The 15442-nt window shown below is 35.8% G+C and overlaps 2 protein-coding genes across 2 annotated transcripts; one reads left to right on the plus strand and one right to left on the minus strand.

The window, feature by feature from the left end:
• The first annotated feature begins 2063 nt into the window (after positions 1-2063).
• Positions 2064-11177, plus strand: LOC136819165 (uncharacterized). The gene is made up of 10 exons (XM_067075375.1): positions 2064-2545; positions 3616-3789; positions 4326-4495; positions 5388-5482; positions 6126-6279; positions 6744-6813; positions 7203-7253; positions 7620-7852; positions 9069-9228; positions 10303-11177. The coding sequence occupies exons 1-10, from the start codon at positions 2314-2316 to the stop codon at positions 10425-10427; spliced, it is 1464 nt and encodes a 487-aa protein (XP_066931476.1). The 5' UTR covers positions 2064-2313; the 3' UTR covers positions 10428-11177.
• Positions 11178-12116: 939 nt separating this feature from the next.
• Positions 12117-14132, minus strand: LOC136819148 (uncharacterized). Its single transcript, XM_067075354.1, has 2 exons — positions 14070-14132; positions 12117-13409 (listed from the first exon to the last, which is right to left on the minus strand). The coding sequence occupies exons 1-2, from the start codon at positions 14130-14132 to the stop codon at positions 12117-12119; spliced, it is 1356 nt and encodes a 451-aa protein (XP_066931455.1).
• Between the last annotated feature and the right edge of the window lie 1310 nt (positions 14133-15442).

A 15442-nucleotide genomic window follows, 5' to 3' on the forward strand; every position in this document is an offset into this window, starting at 1 on the left:
AAATTTGCCATTTTGAAACTCTCATTAGCGAAATTAAATTCCGCGAAAATTTCTTCTCGCGAAAATTTCTTCCCTTAAGGTATATTCGAAGATTTGATTGATCAAGGAAAAAAAGTTGTTGGACCAAAAGTATTAAAGGTTTTGTTTTTAAATAAGAGTGATATCGTTTGCTTACTCATCAATTTTAATCCCCAAGCTTTTTCACATTGAATTGACGGATGTGGTGCAAGATTGGCCAGAAAGAGGAAAAGAAAAACCTTTTTTTGCTTAAAACAGCACAATATAACAATAGTGAGACACTGTCCCGATATGAAATGTGTCTGATATGAAACGGGAACACTTATGTAAAAATAAAACCTTTAAGAACCGGATATCCTCACATTCACTGACCCAGTAAATTTTGTCAATTTAGAATTAAATAGATGTCTAAAATTTCCTAATATTTGAATCAAAAATGAGTTCCAGTCCAAAAAGAACATTTGGTTCGTATCAGGCACACCAGGTTGCTTTGAATAAAAAATCAAAGAGCTATTGGCAAAAAATGAAGGAATATTTCAAAGAAGTATAAAGTTTGCAAAATCCCTACATAACATTTGTCTGACCTTTCAATGAATTTTTTCAACTTCTTGTAGTATTTTTACAGAAGAAGATTAATTATCTAACCTGTAACTTCTTTTGAGACCTATATATCAATTCGCGTTTATTACCCAGTTGGAAAACGACGTTTTTTCGACGTTTACCTAACGTTCACAACGTCCATAGATGAACGTTGAAACAACGTTGTGTGCCAGCTGGGTAATGACCAGCTTATTCCATTATTTCAGATTCTTTGCTCAAAGATTTGAAACAGTCGAAGCTACCTCGAATGTGGAAGAGTGTGAGTGGTTAGCATTTCATTATTTTTTATTTATGTTCTTGGACAATAGGGGGGGGTTGTACTTTTACGGTGTGACGGGATTGGCCCTTTTTTAGTACGGTATTACGGGATTTGACGAAAAAAGAGACGGGAAAACGGTATTTTAAAATCAGACGGTGACGGTATTTAGGTACATTTTTGCCCTGTGCAAGCCGGTGTGACGGTGTTATTATTTTTTCAATTTTCGGGATTCCGGGATTCAGCAAAAATTTTGACGGGAAAACGGTATTTCGAGCCCCTACAAACCCCCCCCCCCCACAATAGGGTGCCATCTCAGGTAAAGAATAGATTCTTGCTGATTTTTGGCCATTATTTTAGAACAATGCTATTGCAGTTAACCCATCAAGGTTCGATTTGGATGTCAAGGACAAGTACTGTTAGGGGGGGGGGTAAGGTTTGATGGTGTTACAGTATTAGCCCTTTTTCTGTCGGTGTTTCGGTGTTTGAAGAAAAAGAGAAAAACTTCTCAAAGTTTTAAGGGTCGATATGGGAGGCGGTGCACTGAACTTACACTTATTTTCAGAATGTAAAGATTCTCAAAAAAGTTTCAAAAAATTTTTAGATTCTCCCAATTTCTCCCATGTTCTGTAAAATAAGTGCCACCGGTTCTGATTCTCCGAACTTTTGTTTTCAATATATCAAAATAAACCTACATACACAGCACAATATCGTTAACTACCATAGGAATGTACTCTTTTTCATATATGAGACTTTTCATTGTAAAATACACCTGTTTCCATGAAGCTTCTTCATATTTCAGAATTTATGACGAAACCGTGAATGAATATGAAAAACAAAATTCCTTTTCCAGAAAAATCAGAAATATCTTATTTTTACAAATGTAGTGGTAATACTAGCTAGACATTATATTAACACTTTGCCATTAATTCTTAACTTAACTAGTAAGAATAATTTCACTATCGAGACGTGAAACTATTTTGAAGAAAAATCTTGGAAATAAAACGGATTAAATAGGAACCCATAAGGGGTATTAGGTTGGAATGCAATGAATATTTTGATTTGGTGTGGTATTATAGGGAGAGTAAGCTTTATTCATTGATTTTATTTAAAAGAAGCTTTTCTACAAATCGTATTTTAAAGGCATACTATATATATTACCTTTATTTCAATCATTTTCAAATTCTTTCAAACAACAGCTAAAAGTATTCAGATTTTGAACTTCAATCACACACATTGACTGTTTATTATTGACTATCGATTGGTTGTCTGTGTTTAAAATATTGCGAAACCTTAAAGAATCAGTTAATCTGGAGGAGATATAGTGTCAAGGGGAGAAAAGTACAATCAACCATCTCATCTAGTTGCGATCTACCTATATGAGAATCGGACGAGAGAATCGAACCTCGAATTGAAAACAACAATACACAAACGACTTGATGATGGTCTTGGTGACTCTCCTTTTCTCCAGTATCTTGACATTGGTCACCAGTCAACTACATAACAAGAAAATTTGTGAGCATTTAGAAGTCTTTAGTGTAGACCGATGTCATTATCTGCTAGATGAGAAATGCTCTGGAAAACCGATCAAAAACGAATCAATACCATGCCGATTTAATTTTGATATCGCTAAAATCAACAATAAGCCATTCTCTACAACATATTTCTTAGGTGAGTAAAATTACGGCTAACTATAATACTGTAGCGAGGGATCACCTAAAGTTGTTCGATTTCATTGTGTTTTAAGTAAGTTTGATGATGATTGTAAAATCCCTTTGCTTTGAATGGGCACTAAAATGTGTTATGTTTGTCATTTTTCAACCAATGCCCGGGGGGGGGGGGTACTTAGGCAAAATGGGTGCCGGGTATGTGCGAGCCATAAGGGTACCTTTTCTCATTCCTCAAAAGTCTCTCAAAGGGGTACAAATTCAAAAGTTAGTCTCTGAAAGGGTCCCAAAATCACAAAAATAAAAAATTTCTCTCTCAAAGGGTCACGATTTCCAAGAATTTTGACCAAAATTTGGTGAAAATCAAACCAAAATTTGGAAAAAATGGACCAAAATTTAGGAAAAAGTCTCTCAAAGGGTCCCAAAATCACCAAAATTTTGTCTCTCAAAGGGTCGATTTTCGATTTTCGGCTCGGACATACCCGTCACCTCGCAAACCTAGTACCCCCCCGGGAACCAATGCTTCACTAAAAATGAAGTTTCTAGCTCCAAAAGATAATAGTTCATTTTTCTTCGCTCTCTTATCTTCATTTTCTAAAATTTTGAGTTACTTTTCCCAGGAATTATAGTGCTCTGAATTATCTTTTCAGTGTTAGGTGAGATTAATTTAGTTTGTTGTTCAGGGTTGGAAAGGTACCGAAAACATTTTTCTAAAGATATCTGGATCAAAAATTCAATTTTTTTATCTTTGATGAAGATTATATTTGTATTTTAAGATTTTAGTGTATGGAATGCTTGATTATCTAAATTTTTCAATTTTTTGAATTAATTTTCAGCTTCATTCAAATTGAATTCTTACAAATAACTAGTGTGTAAAATATATTATAGTGGAAATTCAATGTTATAATTTTTTTGATTTTAGCAAAAATAGGGTCGTTCGGGCCCGTAGAACAACAAATTAAATTGGTCTGGCCTTATATAATTTGTAAGAAAATGGCAAGCGGTAAAACAAGGATTATTGTACACTTAAAGCAAGTCACGACCATTGACTTTAATTTTTTCAATATTTTTCAGATTTGATCCAACATCGTTTGATAGATGAATGTTGTGGTTGCGTTGATCAGAAGATCGCACACGAATATGACAACACGTCTGATTTCTTGCATTCGTTAGAAAATAGAACACATGAACAAGTTGAACGTATCATTTTCCCGTTCTATGGTGATACCACGCGTAAAGTGTACCATGGTAAGAACCACAGATTTCTGTAAATTCCAAAAGGTTACCGTAGATGAAGTGCTTTGGTTGAAAAGTGTACCGAGGTTCGGTAGGAAATCCTGTGTATGACCATAGATTTATAAAGCCCGAAAGGCTAAATGTCGCTCTTTGGTTGAAAATGTACCGAGGTTAGGTAGGAAATTCTACCTAGATCACGTGACATTACAATAGAATTTCGGTGACCAATCAGAATCTTTTTGCGATATTAGTTTTTTTTACTTGGAAAAGCTTAAAGCACTCCATCTAGCCGTGAGCGTGAAAGCTAGATCGTGGTTCCGTAAGAGAATCTTCTCAGGTTGATGGACCGCTTTGATCTTTTTCGTCCACATTTTGGATGAGTATTAATTGAGATTGTCAGCGCGTTGATTAGCTAAAGCAAAACAATCGTACCGAAACAAAACATCAATGACCCAGTCGAACCCAGAGGACCATATCACATAGTTCAGTTTGTTATGGGTTCGATTGGTTATAAAATCATACCTTTGGTAATCTTTGTCATATTACAGGGTTGCATTTCCTGCCATTGTATTATCTTGAAGAAGCCGTCTTGATCAGTGTTCATGCAAGCGACAGTGAAAAGATGGAACAACTTGTGTTTTTGGTGCTCTCACTGTGGCCTTTGTTCCTCGTCTGCATCATGTTGGCTTGCACAGCCGGCTTCATCATGTGGCTCATGGTAAGAAAGGATACCCTTCTGCAAGTACTCTGTACCAGAGTGTATCTCACGTTTATCGCTTCGTAGTAAACTTTGTGCGCATTGTCTGTTTGATAAAAAAATTCCCATACGGAAACTGCGTTGAAGTATGATTTATAAATAGCAACACTTCTCTCGTCGTCTCCCCTCTCTCACCAACACTCCATCCTAGCGGTCGGTTTGAAAAATCTCAAATCAGAAAAGACAATGACAACAGACTACGGCAATGAATTTTGAAATTTTCCATAGATATCGGGTCTGTGTACAGACTATTCTATAAGCAACCTAAGCATTAGCGAGTTTATGTTTTCGAGATAAATCAAAGGAGATGGAATAAAACAAAGCAAATGTCATCAAAACCACCGGTAAAATCAGTAAAAATACCAAAATGCCGTCGTCTGTTTAGGTGAGCAACAGCGATATAAAGCCGCCGTACATCAATTATCGATTAAGAGCGGAAATAATGAACAAAAATAACTAGCGTAAACTGTTAACATTATCCGCTATTGCTTACTCCACTCGAAAAGCTCTGGCATCGATTTCAATATCTTGCTTTGTTAACCATTCTTTAATCAGCAGAGTAGGACCTATTCTAGATGATAGGGTTTGCCTAGAGCCTACCAAACTTCCCTAACAGCCTTTAGCCTTTGTAAATAGAATGAAGGATCTAAATACAGCAAATAAAAATTTCTTATGGCCTGGGATTTTTCATGGCCTGGGATTTTGGATTCCTCTAAAAGAGTTTATCATTCATGATAAGAAGATGATAAAAGGCTGCATTTTTTATGAGGATGTATTTTCAGGTATATTCCAAATACCAAGGGACAATGGTTTTAAAGTCTTCCTAAAGATAGATTTTTTTTAATAATTTTAGGAAACATGGGGCAATCGAATCGATTTTCGACGACCTTTTTTACAAGGTTTTTTCGATGGATTTTGGTGGGGTTTTGTCAGTATGACAACTGTTGGGTGAGTGATTTTTATCAATAAGTTTATTGGTCGAGTTCAAAGGAAGAAAATTGTGTGTGTATTTTAATAATGTCGTAATACAGTGGAGTCTTTATAATTCCATCCTCTACAACTAGAATGTCTGTTATGGAGACACTACTGCCCCTCTACTGTATTTTGGCCCCGGGGGGGTACTTAGGCAAAATGGGTGCCGGGTATGTGCGAGCCATAAGGGTACCTTTTCTCATTCCTCAAAAGTCTCTCAAAGGGGTACAAATTCAAAAGTTAGTCTCTGAAAGGGTCCCAAAATCACAAAAATCAAAAATTTCTCTCTCAAAGGGTCACGATTTCCAAGAACTTTGACCAAAATTTGGTGAAAATCAAACCAAAATTTGGAAAAAATGGACCAAAATTTAGGAAAAAGTCTCTCAAAGGGTCCCAAAATCACCAAAATTTTGTCTCTCAAAGGGTCGATTTTCGATTTTCGGCTCGGACATACCCGTCACCTCGCAAACCTAGTACCCCCCCGGGATTTTGGCCCACTTTTCGTGCTCCCGATACGATAATTTATTAGAAAGAACACTAAAACCAGTATATTTATGTTCTGGGTTGTTTGAGTTTTTAAATACGACCAAACATTTTTCATTATTCTTATTTTCTTTAGATATGGCGATAAAGTACCCCGTTCAATCCAAGGTCGTCTCTTTTCCGTGATATGGATAACTATGGGCATCACTATTTGTTCTTTATTGACAGCCGCCATGACGGATAGCATCAAGGCCGTGGAAGAACCTGCAACAGTGTCACTTGCGCATGAGGTAATTATTTTTCGATCTGCATATACAGGTAGATACACTATGAAATTTGGATCAGACTCTACTTCTGACTGAACTTTGCTTTTCAAAACAAAAATTGATTAATTATCATTAAGGGTCATTACTAATGAAATGCTTTAAAAAATTTTAAATTTACAGAGTTCACAAAGACTTATAAGACTTAAAATATTCTTGACTTGTTCTTATTATTTTGTCCAACGAAGCCTTGTGTTCTATCGTATATAGTTTGCTCCTATGAGAAATACTTATATTGATATTTTACGTTGAATTTCAATATCTAGGACTTTTAGACAGTCTTTCGAAATTTTCACGGGGTCAACGGCCAGCCATTTGCTATATCTGTGAACTAAACAGAACATAGGAAGAGCGGGGGTTGCAACCATGAAACCCCTGGCTCAAGGCACTGTCGCATCATTCACTGCTTTAAATTTTCTTTTCTTCTATAGATCGGTATATTGAAAGGAAGAATTTTCGAAACGAAACTTGTTATTCATGGTGGTGGACTCGTAAAAGAATGTATGAACTTTTTGGAGAATTCTTTGATATTCCTTATTTCAATCTTTGACCTATACAACCCTTATGGTAACGAAAATGTGATTAAATATATTTAGACAATAAAATTTGTAAAGTTTGCCTGTAATTGAATACGAAATTGCTATGTTAGGTGAGAGTTATTCCTGCATCTTAAAACCTGTTTTCAGCATGTTGTCTTGATTACTCAGTTGCAATCTAATATACTGATTCTCTCTTATTTGAAAGAAACTTCTCTCTTCAAGAGACAAAATGTTTTTTCTCGAATTTACAAAAAGATTCGAATAATTAGAGATAGTTGACTATCTCTAGCTATGCTTGTAGTGTATTTCTCAAACTTTTATTTTTTAAATAATTTTTGAATCTGTTTACAGTTGACACTCCAGAAACACTTGTTGATGAACTTTGGGCTGGAAGCGTCAAAGGTAATTCATACCGGCTTGCACACAACGTGATTACAACGTCTTTCTGACGTCCCTAACGTCCATATAACGCTAGATGCACGTTATAACAACGTTGTGTGTCAGCTTGCATATTCTTACTTAACCTGTATATATATCCAAGGATCTTGGTATATCCAAAGTAAAGAAATTTCAAAAAAAAAGTGTAAATCAAGACGGAAGCACCCGAAAAAGCCTGATTTTAACCAATGTGTTTCTATTTTAAGTAACAAACAGTGGTCAAATCCCGGATTTTTTTCGAGTGTTTCCGTTAGAAAAGTGACTTTGGCGTCAAGAACAGTTTTTGTGTGATTCAGCGGAAATTTCTAGCTCGCTCTTCTCTTTTCATAGGTGTCGTAATGGACTTGCCAAGCAAATATGTCTTATTCATAGATGCTATAAAGAAGAAAGGATTTTCTCTAGACAATTTTGATATCAAAGTTATTCGATCTATTACGAAAAATGTATACGCGTATGGAGTATTGTTCAGAGACCAAATTGATATGGAATTTTTCGAAGAGATTATTCATAACCATGCCACCACTGGTGATTTGTGTCTAGCAATTCGATATGATAGTACAAAGGTATGTATGTGGAATCGTTTATTATCCGTGTAATACAGTAATAACTGAACTTGACGCTCTCTTAAGGGCTTCATATACCACACAATATATTGTCGGGCAATATATTGAAGATATTTTGCTGAGTGCCGGCAATATATTGAAAAGGCATTCACAATACGTTGGCAGTTCCATTTGCAATATTCTCACAATGTAGATTGTTTACAGAAAAAAAAATTACTTTTTATAATAGAGTACCAGTTGTTTACTTCGTATATTACGGTCCGCAAACCATATTGTCGAATATTGTTCGTCAATATATTGTGTAGTCTAAGTAGCCCTTTATTTGATTTCCAAGAATTGAATTTTAAACGAATAAGGGAGTATATCGAATATTATATTACAGCGTCGTTTAGGAGAGTGTTTTTTACTTTCAATATTATCGCAAAATGGAGCGTATCAAATATTTACACGTCGAATTAGAAAGCGTCAACTGTGTATCATATTGTGTTTTGATATCTATACTGTAGGTATGGTAATACGATAATTGCTACAAGATGATATTACTTTGTAATGCCAATCTTGCAACCATACCCGACTCTCTTTAAAATTTAGTTGCCTAGCATGCTAGACTAAATTATAAGATTTCTTTTTTCTGAAGTTTTACACAACACAACCAAACGTATATACACCTTTTCGACCGTAGCCGCCAATTGCTGGACGGGCATTTTTTTGTCCGTTTTACCTCCCTAAAACCGTCCCAGTCTTTTTTTCGCACCTAAAGACAATAGAAAAAGTGTAAAAAAAGGATTGGATCGAGTTTAGGGTGGTAAATTAAATAATGTGGCATGCGCCTGACCGCGCGACTACGGTCGAAAAGGTGGATTTATCTACCTTAACTCACTGAATGATATTCAGTTCCCTGGAAATGAAATGGTAGTTGCTTTTTCATGTGGTGACATCCCCCCAAAATGAGGACGTGGTTTAGGATACCACTGCTAGATTGATTATCTGTTCAGACGAAATTACTAGATCCAAAGATCCAAATAAAATATAAAAAGAAATGTTCTCTTTGGTAGAGCCAAATCATTTAATTTAGTTGAAAATCAGCATTTTCCTCATGCACTGTGTTAATTCATCCGTTTTAATTCTTCATTTCTGACTTCTGAAGTTTTGTTCTCCGCCCTACAAAAAAGTTACATATTTTATTATACTATCCATTATTATTATTCCCTTTCAGAAAATCACTCGCAATACCAGTATCTTTCATGTGGATTCTGGTGTGTTCTGGCCAACCTTTGCATCCGTCTGGTCTGTCATCTCCGTATTCATGCTGTTCGGGTTGCTATACGAATGGAGAAGAAGGAGATATTTAAAGAAAAAAGGAGCCGAGAAAACAGGTTAGTTGCAATTTTTTTTTGAATGTTGACCGGTAGAAAGGATAGTTTGACCTCTTCAAAGAAGAGGTAGCATAGAAATCGTTAGAGGATTGCGAGAAGCCTGGTCTGTCTATATGCAAATTGATTCAATTCAAGCTATAAAGAGTAATGTGGAGATAAGATTTTGGCTAAAACTTTAGGAATTAAATCACTTTTTAGATAACTTGCACCGCACTTTACGAAAAATCTGGCTCTGACTCTTTTCTAACATACGGCTGTGGCGAGGGAACCACATACCCCTTCCCATAATGTTGTGAAGTGAAGTCTGCCTTTTCATCTCTGAAAAATCCTTTGTTTGTTGACATGATAAAGAAAATTCTCAAAAGTCGTCACACCTAAATAATTGCTTTCTCGAGATTTCTAAACCAATCAAAAAACAAAAATTGGGTTGGTCTCCCCTGGTAACCGAAACTATTCCTGAAGCCGTCACCATTACTATCATAAAATTAGAAAAATCGGAATTAACAATTGTCACCAGGTTCACGGGCAAGCAGCACATCGCACTGCGCACATCGCACAAAATAAATATACGCCCTCTTAACGCCCTTGTCCGACGTTTACAACACACACGGAAAAAAACCGACTGTAACAGTACATGAACCCCTTATGAACCCATGATTCAAATTATTTTGCACTAAACTCGCACAAAAGACAACACTGCACGAAGCTTCGCTGCCGAATTTCGTCCATGACAGTTTGAACTTACTGTATGTGGAAAACTGACTTTGTACTAATTATTACACTAACTGAAATCCGTCAGTCTTGCTACACCGACCATCCATCGATTAATTTCACACTTAAAGTCACACTTATCGCACATGAGAGACGATACTTAGTAAAGTAACACTGCACTATCGCATTTTGTCCAGCCAGTTTGCACTTATCTATGTTTTCTGACTTTTCACTGGATGTTTATTTTTGTACAAACTATAAACCATGGAGTACACACTTATCGCACATGAGAGACAATACTAAGCAAAGTAATTTCATTTTTTCAAATATTTCTCTATTTCATTCTAACCCAATCATCATCAGGCATGAATCATGATATGAAGGAAGAAAAGCAAATACAATTACCAGCTCAACAGCAAAATAAAAAACAAATGAGATTTGCTTATGATAACTCCAATGATTTCGTCATCGATAACGTTACATCATAATTTCAAGATTATCGGGGAAACAAAATTTGTGAAATAATAAATGATGCTTACACCGTAAATCGGTGATTACCCCCCTGATAATCATGGTACGGGACGGAAAAAGGTACAAAATGGAAACGAGTTAAGTTTTTATTGCGAACACCGACAATATTCTGGCTAAGCAAAGTGCTCATTCATGAAAAACTCTGAGTTAGCATTAATATGAATATGACGATGAATGATGAATTGAATTTTTCTCTAATGATATAATGGAACTAAACATTGGCTGTTAGCTTGAGAGTCATGCAAAATACACTTTAATACCGTAATTCGATTAAAAAGCTCTAAGAAGATTTTTGGTACCTTGAAGATCGAATCGGAGAGAGTCGACTATAATTTTGAAAAGTAGCCTTCTACTTCTTTTTAGGACAAAAATATGTAATACAGTATTTAAAACTCGAGTTAGCTTCTATAATGTGATAAAATTTCGAGGGAATTAAATTCCGTAGCTTTTGCAGATTTGAGTCTCATCCGCGAAATTAAGTCCCAATGGAAATTTGGAAAGGTCTTATCTGCGAAATATTTTTAACTAAAATTCAAAAAATATCAAATAAACTGCTTTTTAAATTTTTACTGATATCAAAGAAGCGCTAATAATGCGTATTTCAACAATCAACGTGGATGATTTTAAGTAAAAGCCACAAAATTATGAAAATATTTATATTGTTTTCATTAAGAAGGTCTGACTGGTCTTTTAGTTTATTAATGTATTCCGTTTTCCGAATACAGTGTATGATTTTTAAAAGAATTCGAATAATCTTTGGTAAAAAGTTTATGTAATGGTTTGGTAATTAATCTTTGTATATATTGTAAATAAAATCTTCGTAGAAGGGGTAAAATTTCCTATTTTAGTATATATCTTATATCTGTAAATAAATTTGAGAAATTTCTTTTTAAAAGCGATAAGATAAGATACATTTTGAAAGTTTATCTTGGTTAGTGTAAGCAAACAATGTTTCTGAAATTTACAAAACTGAAAAGTTTGGCTAAAGATTTCATTAGAATAAATCTATTCGCGCTAACAAACGTCAACAAATCATCAAAATTCTTCGAGATCTAATCTCTCCAAGAGACGACTTTTTCAAAACATTCCCTCAGACATACCCGTGATTAACCTATAGTAGGGGGCAAACCCTTAGGATCCGTGACATCTTTTGTACGACGTTACCAAACCTTGTCCATTTCAAAGCATGAAATATTTAAATAATTTTTTGCAAGGGGGGGTGTTGATAGAAAATTTTATATGACTAAAAAAAACTGACGTCACAAGCAAAACTCCTTGACCCCTAAAATTTGACGAAGTTTTAAAGACAATAAACCCCGAAACCACTTATACCAATCGAAAGCTCTCGAAAAACGATATAGAAGACTTTCAAGTGAACATTACCAGGTTCGGTTCCGCCGCATAAAATATGTCACGGGTCCTAAGAGTTTGCCTCCTAGAGGCTCTTATGTTTTGTTATTCTACCGAGCTTCCACCATTATGGAAGCAAAACGTTCAATTTGTGCAAGGAATCACCTTACAGATTGAAATTACGATTGAATAACTCAAAACCTCTACATAATACTTTCAACAACAATTTGTGGTGATAAAGTGCTCTATACCAAGGTAGAGCAAAATTCAAAATTCATTTATTTTTATTAATACTTTTAAATTGTGACCATTCGTTTCCGGTCCTGGAAATGTGCAGGTGATCCTGAATTACGGATCTGAAATTTATAAGGTGAACCATGAAAACTATCCAAATAATCTGCGGAGGAGACACTCATAGTCACATGTCTCCCTCCACCGTTTTGTCTTTTAGTTTTGTCAAACCACTTTGAAATAGCTTTCCTAAGCGTCTTTAAAGTCAGCATGAAATTAATTGGACGTAGAGCAGCGCTTGCTAACAAAGAAATCGTGGTCAAATCGCGTAATACGTGAATTAAGATACAATCACAATCTAGGCATAGATTCATATAGATGGTCATTAAAACTGCTGGTAAATAAGTGACCAAAAACACCAAAGCCATTTTCAAAAAGCACTTATGAATTCGTCGTTCACTTCTCTTTGAAGATGATTTTGAAGTAGATTTCTCTGTTCCACGCCCCCGTGTTGCATTTCGAATAAGTTGTGTAATACTTCTATTCTTTGTTGAATGACGTAATATGGTCTTCGGTGAATTTTGATTGGTTGAAATGTTGTCAGCTTGGTTTTCATTGACTGGAATGGTTGACAACAAATTTTGGTTGGTTTTTATTGACGTTATTCTCGGTTTGAACTTGCCGGGAAGCCTTCCCCGATCAGCACACACAATTGCATCTAAATGACTTTTTGAAGTTTTCTCAGAGCTAGCTGATTTTGATGCGTTATAATCAGTGTTGCATGAAAAGAAATTCAACCTTATTTTGCCAAAGAAGCTAACTTCCTTAGAGATTGGGTGTGTTCGATCCCTTATGCCCAAAGAGGATCGTTCAAAATCAGGTTCTAAGGATGTGCTAGGTTCAGGACAACTTGAGAAGCGCAGTGGAACCCTACGTGGTGACGGCTGGTTGCTATGGTTTTCAGCAAGCCATGAATCTAAAGAGGAAGTTCTGAAATAGTTCGAATCTCGAGTTGATCTTTTTTCGCTTCCAGTTGTTGAGGCTTTGAAATGATTTTTGTAAACAGCAGTTGTCACCATTAGGAAAATGAAAGTTAATGTTACACTTGTCGCTGAGAAGAATGCTAAGTATCTGATGAAACCATACACGAAATATGGGATAATCAAAATGGTTGCCAAGAACCACGTGATTATGATCAATAAAACTAGTTTCCAGGCTCTCATGTTTTTATGATGTTTTAGAGGTTTGAGGATAGCGCGCAATCTTTCGATACATAAGAGAGACATGGTGAATATTGAAGCTCCATTGATGATTAAGATGTTACTGTGGAGCAGCCTCGAGTCCAGTTTTGAAGGAGTCTAAAGGAAAGAACGTTGAATATTAAAAGCTGAATAACAGAAGAGCATAGGTAACAGTGGCGTGGTGGGAAAATTTCTCTGGGGTGGCCAAGGCAAATATGGCGCCCTTTTTAAAGATTTTTTGTTTTTGGCGCCCCTCTCTATACGCTCATTATGAACACAAAAAAGGGAGGGCGCGAGCGAAGCGAGCCAGAAAATTTTGAGTTTTTGAGGTGATGAGGGGCGCCATTTTTGTTTTTTCATTTGTCAATCTTTCAATATGGGCGCCTGAAAAATCCTTCTTGGCGTCGCTTATTTTTGGGCGCCCCTTCTAAAAAGGGTTCCGCTGGGGGGCCTGGCCCCCTGGCCCCCCCTGCCACCACGCCACTGATAGGTAATGAATGATTTTCTATAATTTGTCATAATGAGAAGGGAAAAAAGTTAATTGATTTATTATTCCGAAGGAATAAAATCTCAAGATATCTTTACCAATCAAAGATTACTTTGCTTTGGTCTGTTATTCCCGTTGATTCAGGGAGCTCGTCAGGTCAATGATATTGGGTGTATCAGAGAATTTATTTCAAACTTTTTCCTTCTCAATTGTTACAAAAACAACAATTTTAGCCCAGTCTCTTTCTCATCTCTAGTGTTTTCATTAGGATGAAAATTTCAAAATTTTACCTTTTGTAGAGTTTCTTTGACGTGAAAATAAACAGACAAATTACAACCAAAAACCCCCGTCATTAAATCTGCAAACACAATGTTTAGCAACAGTCCGTAAAATGAAGAACGGCGCTTGAAAAAGTCACGGTTCCGATAAATTGCAATAATGATGATAGTGTTTGTTAGTGTAGCTAGAATTGAAATAATTGAAGAAATCGTTGCCGTGAAAATAGTCAGCTCTGGTAAATAAATGGTGTCATTGCACGTGGCGTGTTTCCTCATTTTCTGTATTTTTTATCAATGTTTAGTACGATGTGTGATCAAACAAGCTCGAACCCAGTCTCTTTAATTAATTGATAAATGCTCACGATGGGCCTACGACCAAAAATCAAAAAATAATACGGGTACGAGATTGGTAATTCAAAAACAACGAATTTCAATCGTAGTTTTCTAGGTATACTTTCATTCAATGCAATTATACAATCGATTCTTTCCAATTCAAACTTTTCTACAATTCGAACACTGGTTCCCTCAGCTAGAAAGTTGCAATTTTGTTTGGTCTCTTTAAAATCGAATTAGAGTCAACCGTCTGAAATTGATGCTATTTTGGCGTTGTTGGAAGCATTTATGTCTTTGATGACGAACCAAGGAGAAACTATTTTCTGTAGAAAAGATCCAAGCACCCTTGCTCAAGTTTTTTGTCACTTACTCTGCGTACAATTTTAGAGTGCAAGATTCTTTCCCCAAGGCGTTTACTCGTCGAAAAATTCTGGATAAAAGAGACAGTATTGGTAATTTTGTAAGGGGAAAACATATGGTAGGTTTTTTCTCAATGGAAAAGAAAACCATATAGATAGATAGGGGAGATTTCATTACTAAGCTTAACATTGTATATAAGGCATTATTATTCAAAGCATATGTCGAATACTATTTTCGGAATTCGATTAGTGGGCTATGAGGAATAGAAATTCTTAGATTTTTTTCTAGTTCCTACTAATACATAAGGAAATAAAGAAAACAAATTCTTTCAGACAACGAATACGGCTTGTCTATGACTCGAAGACCGATACTTTCCTTAAGAAACTTGTTTAGGATTGTTATAAGAAGACAAAATTTGTTCTGGAAAGACCGAAATTGGGTGGTTGTGTCTAGATAACCCTACAAATCTTAGTACGTGGGCGTACTAAAATACCACCTCTCTAAATTGGGGTGGTGGTATGCAAGAAATTCTTGAAAATCCTTTTAGTACTCGTACATGTCCGAAATTTTAGTACCGACCCCCCCCCCATGTGTCTAATGATCAATTATCTATCCTCTTTAGACTAAATTTAATTGGAAATTAATTAGGATAGACCGTTTCATAAATTACGTCACGAACATCACTTGCCTCG

Source organism: Clytia hemisphaerica, unplaced genomic scaffold (genome assembly GCF_902728285.1).
Source record: "Clytia hemisphaerica strain Z4C2 unplaced genomic scaffold, Clytia hemisphaerica genome assembly, whole genome shotgun sequence".
Lineage (NCBI taxonomy): Eukaryota > Metazoa > Cnidaria > Hydrozoa > Leptothecata > Clytiidae > Clytia > Clytia hemisphaerica.

Bases quoted from the DNA above. Each gene is read 5' to 3' on its own strand.
- LOC136819165 (XM_067075375.1), top strand. From the start codon at position 2,314: ATGATGGTCTTGGTGACTCTCCTTTTCTCCAGTATCTTGACATTGGTC. The intron at 6,814-7,202 runs GTATGAACTTTT...ATCTGTTTACAG, and splicing joins TGGTGGACTCGTAAAAGAAT to TTGACACTCCAGAAACACTT. The intron at 9,229-10,302 runs GTTAGTTGCAAT...AATCATCATCAG, and splicing joins AAAAGGAGCCGAGAAAACAG to GCATGAATCATGATATGAAG.
- LOC136819148 (XM_067075354.1), bottom strand. From the start codon at position 14,132: ATGACGGGGGTTTTTGGTTGTAATTTGTCTGTTTATTTTCACGTCAAA. The intron at 13,410-14,069 runs GTAAAATTTTGA...TCTTTCCTTTAG, and splicing joins TCAAAGAAACTCTACAAAAG to ACTCCTTCAAAACTGGACTC.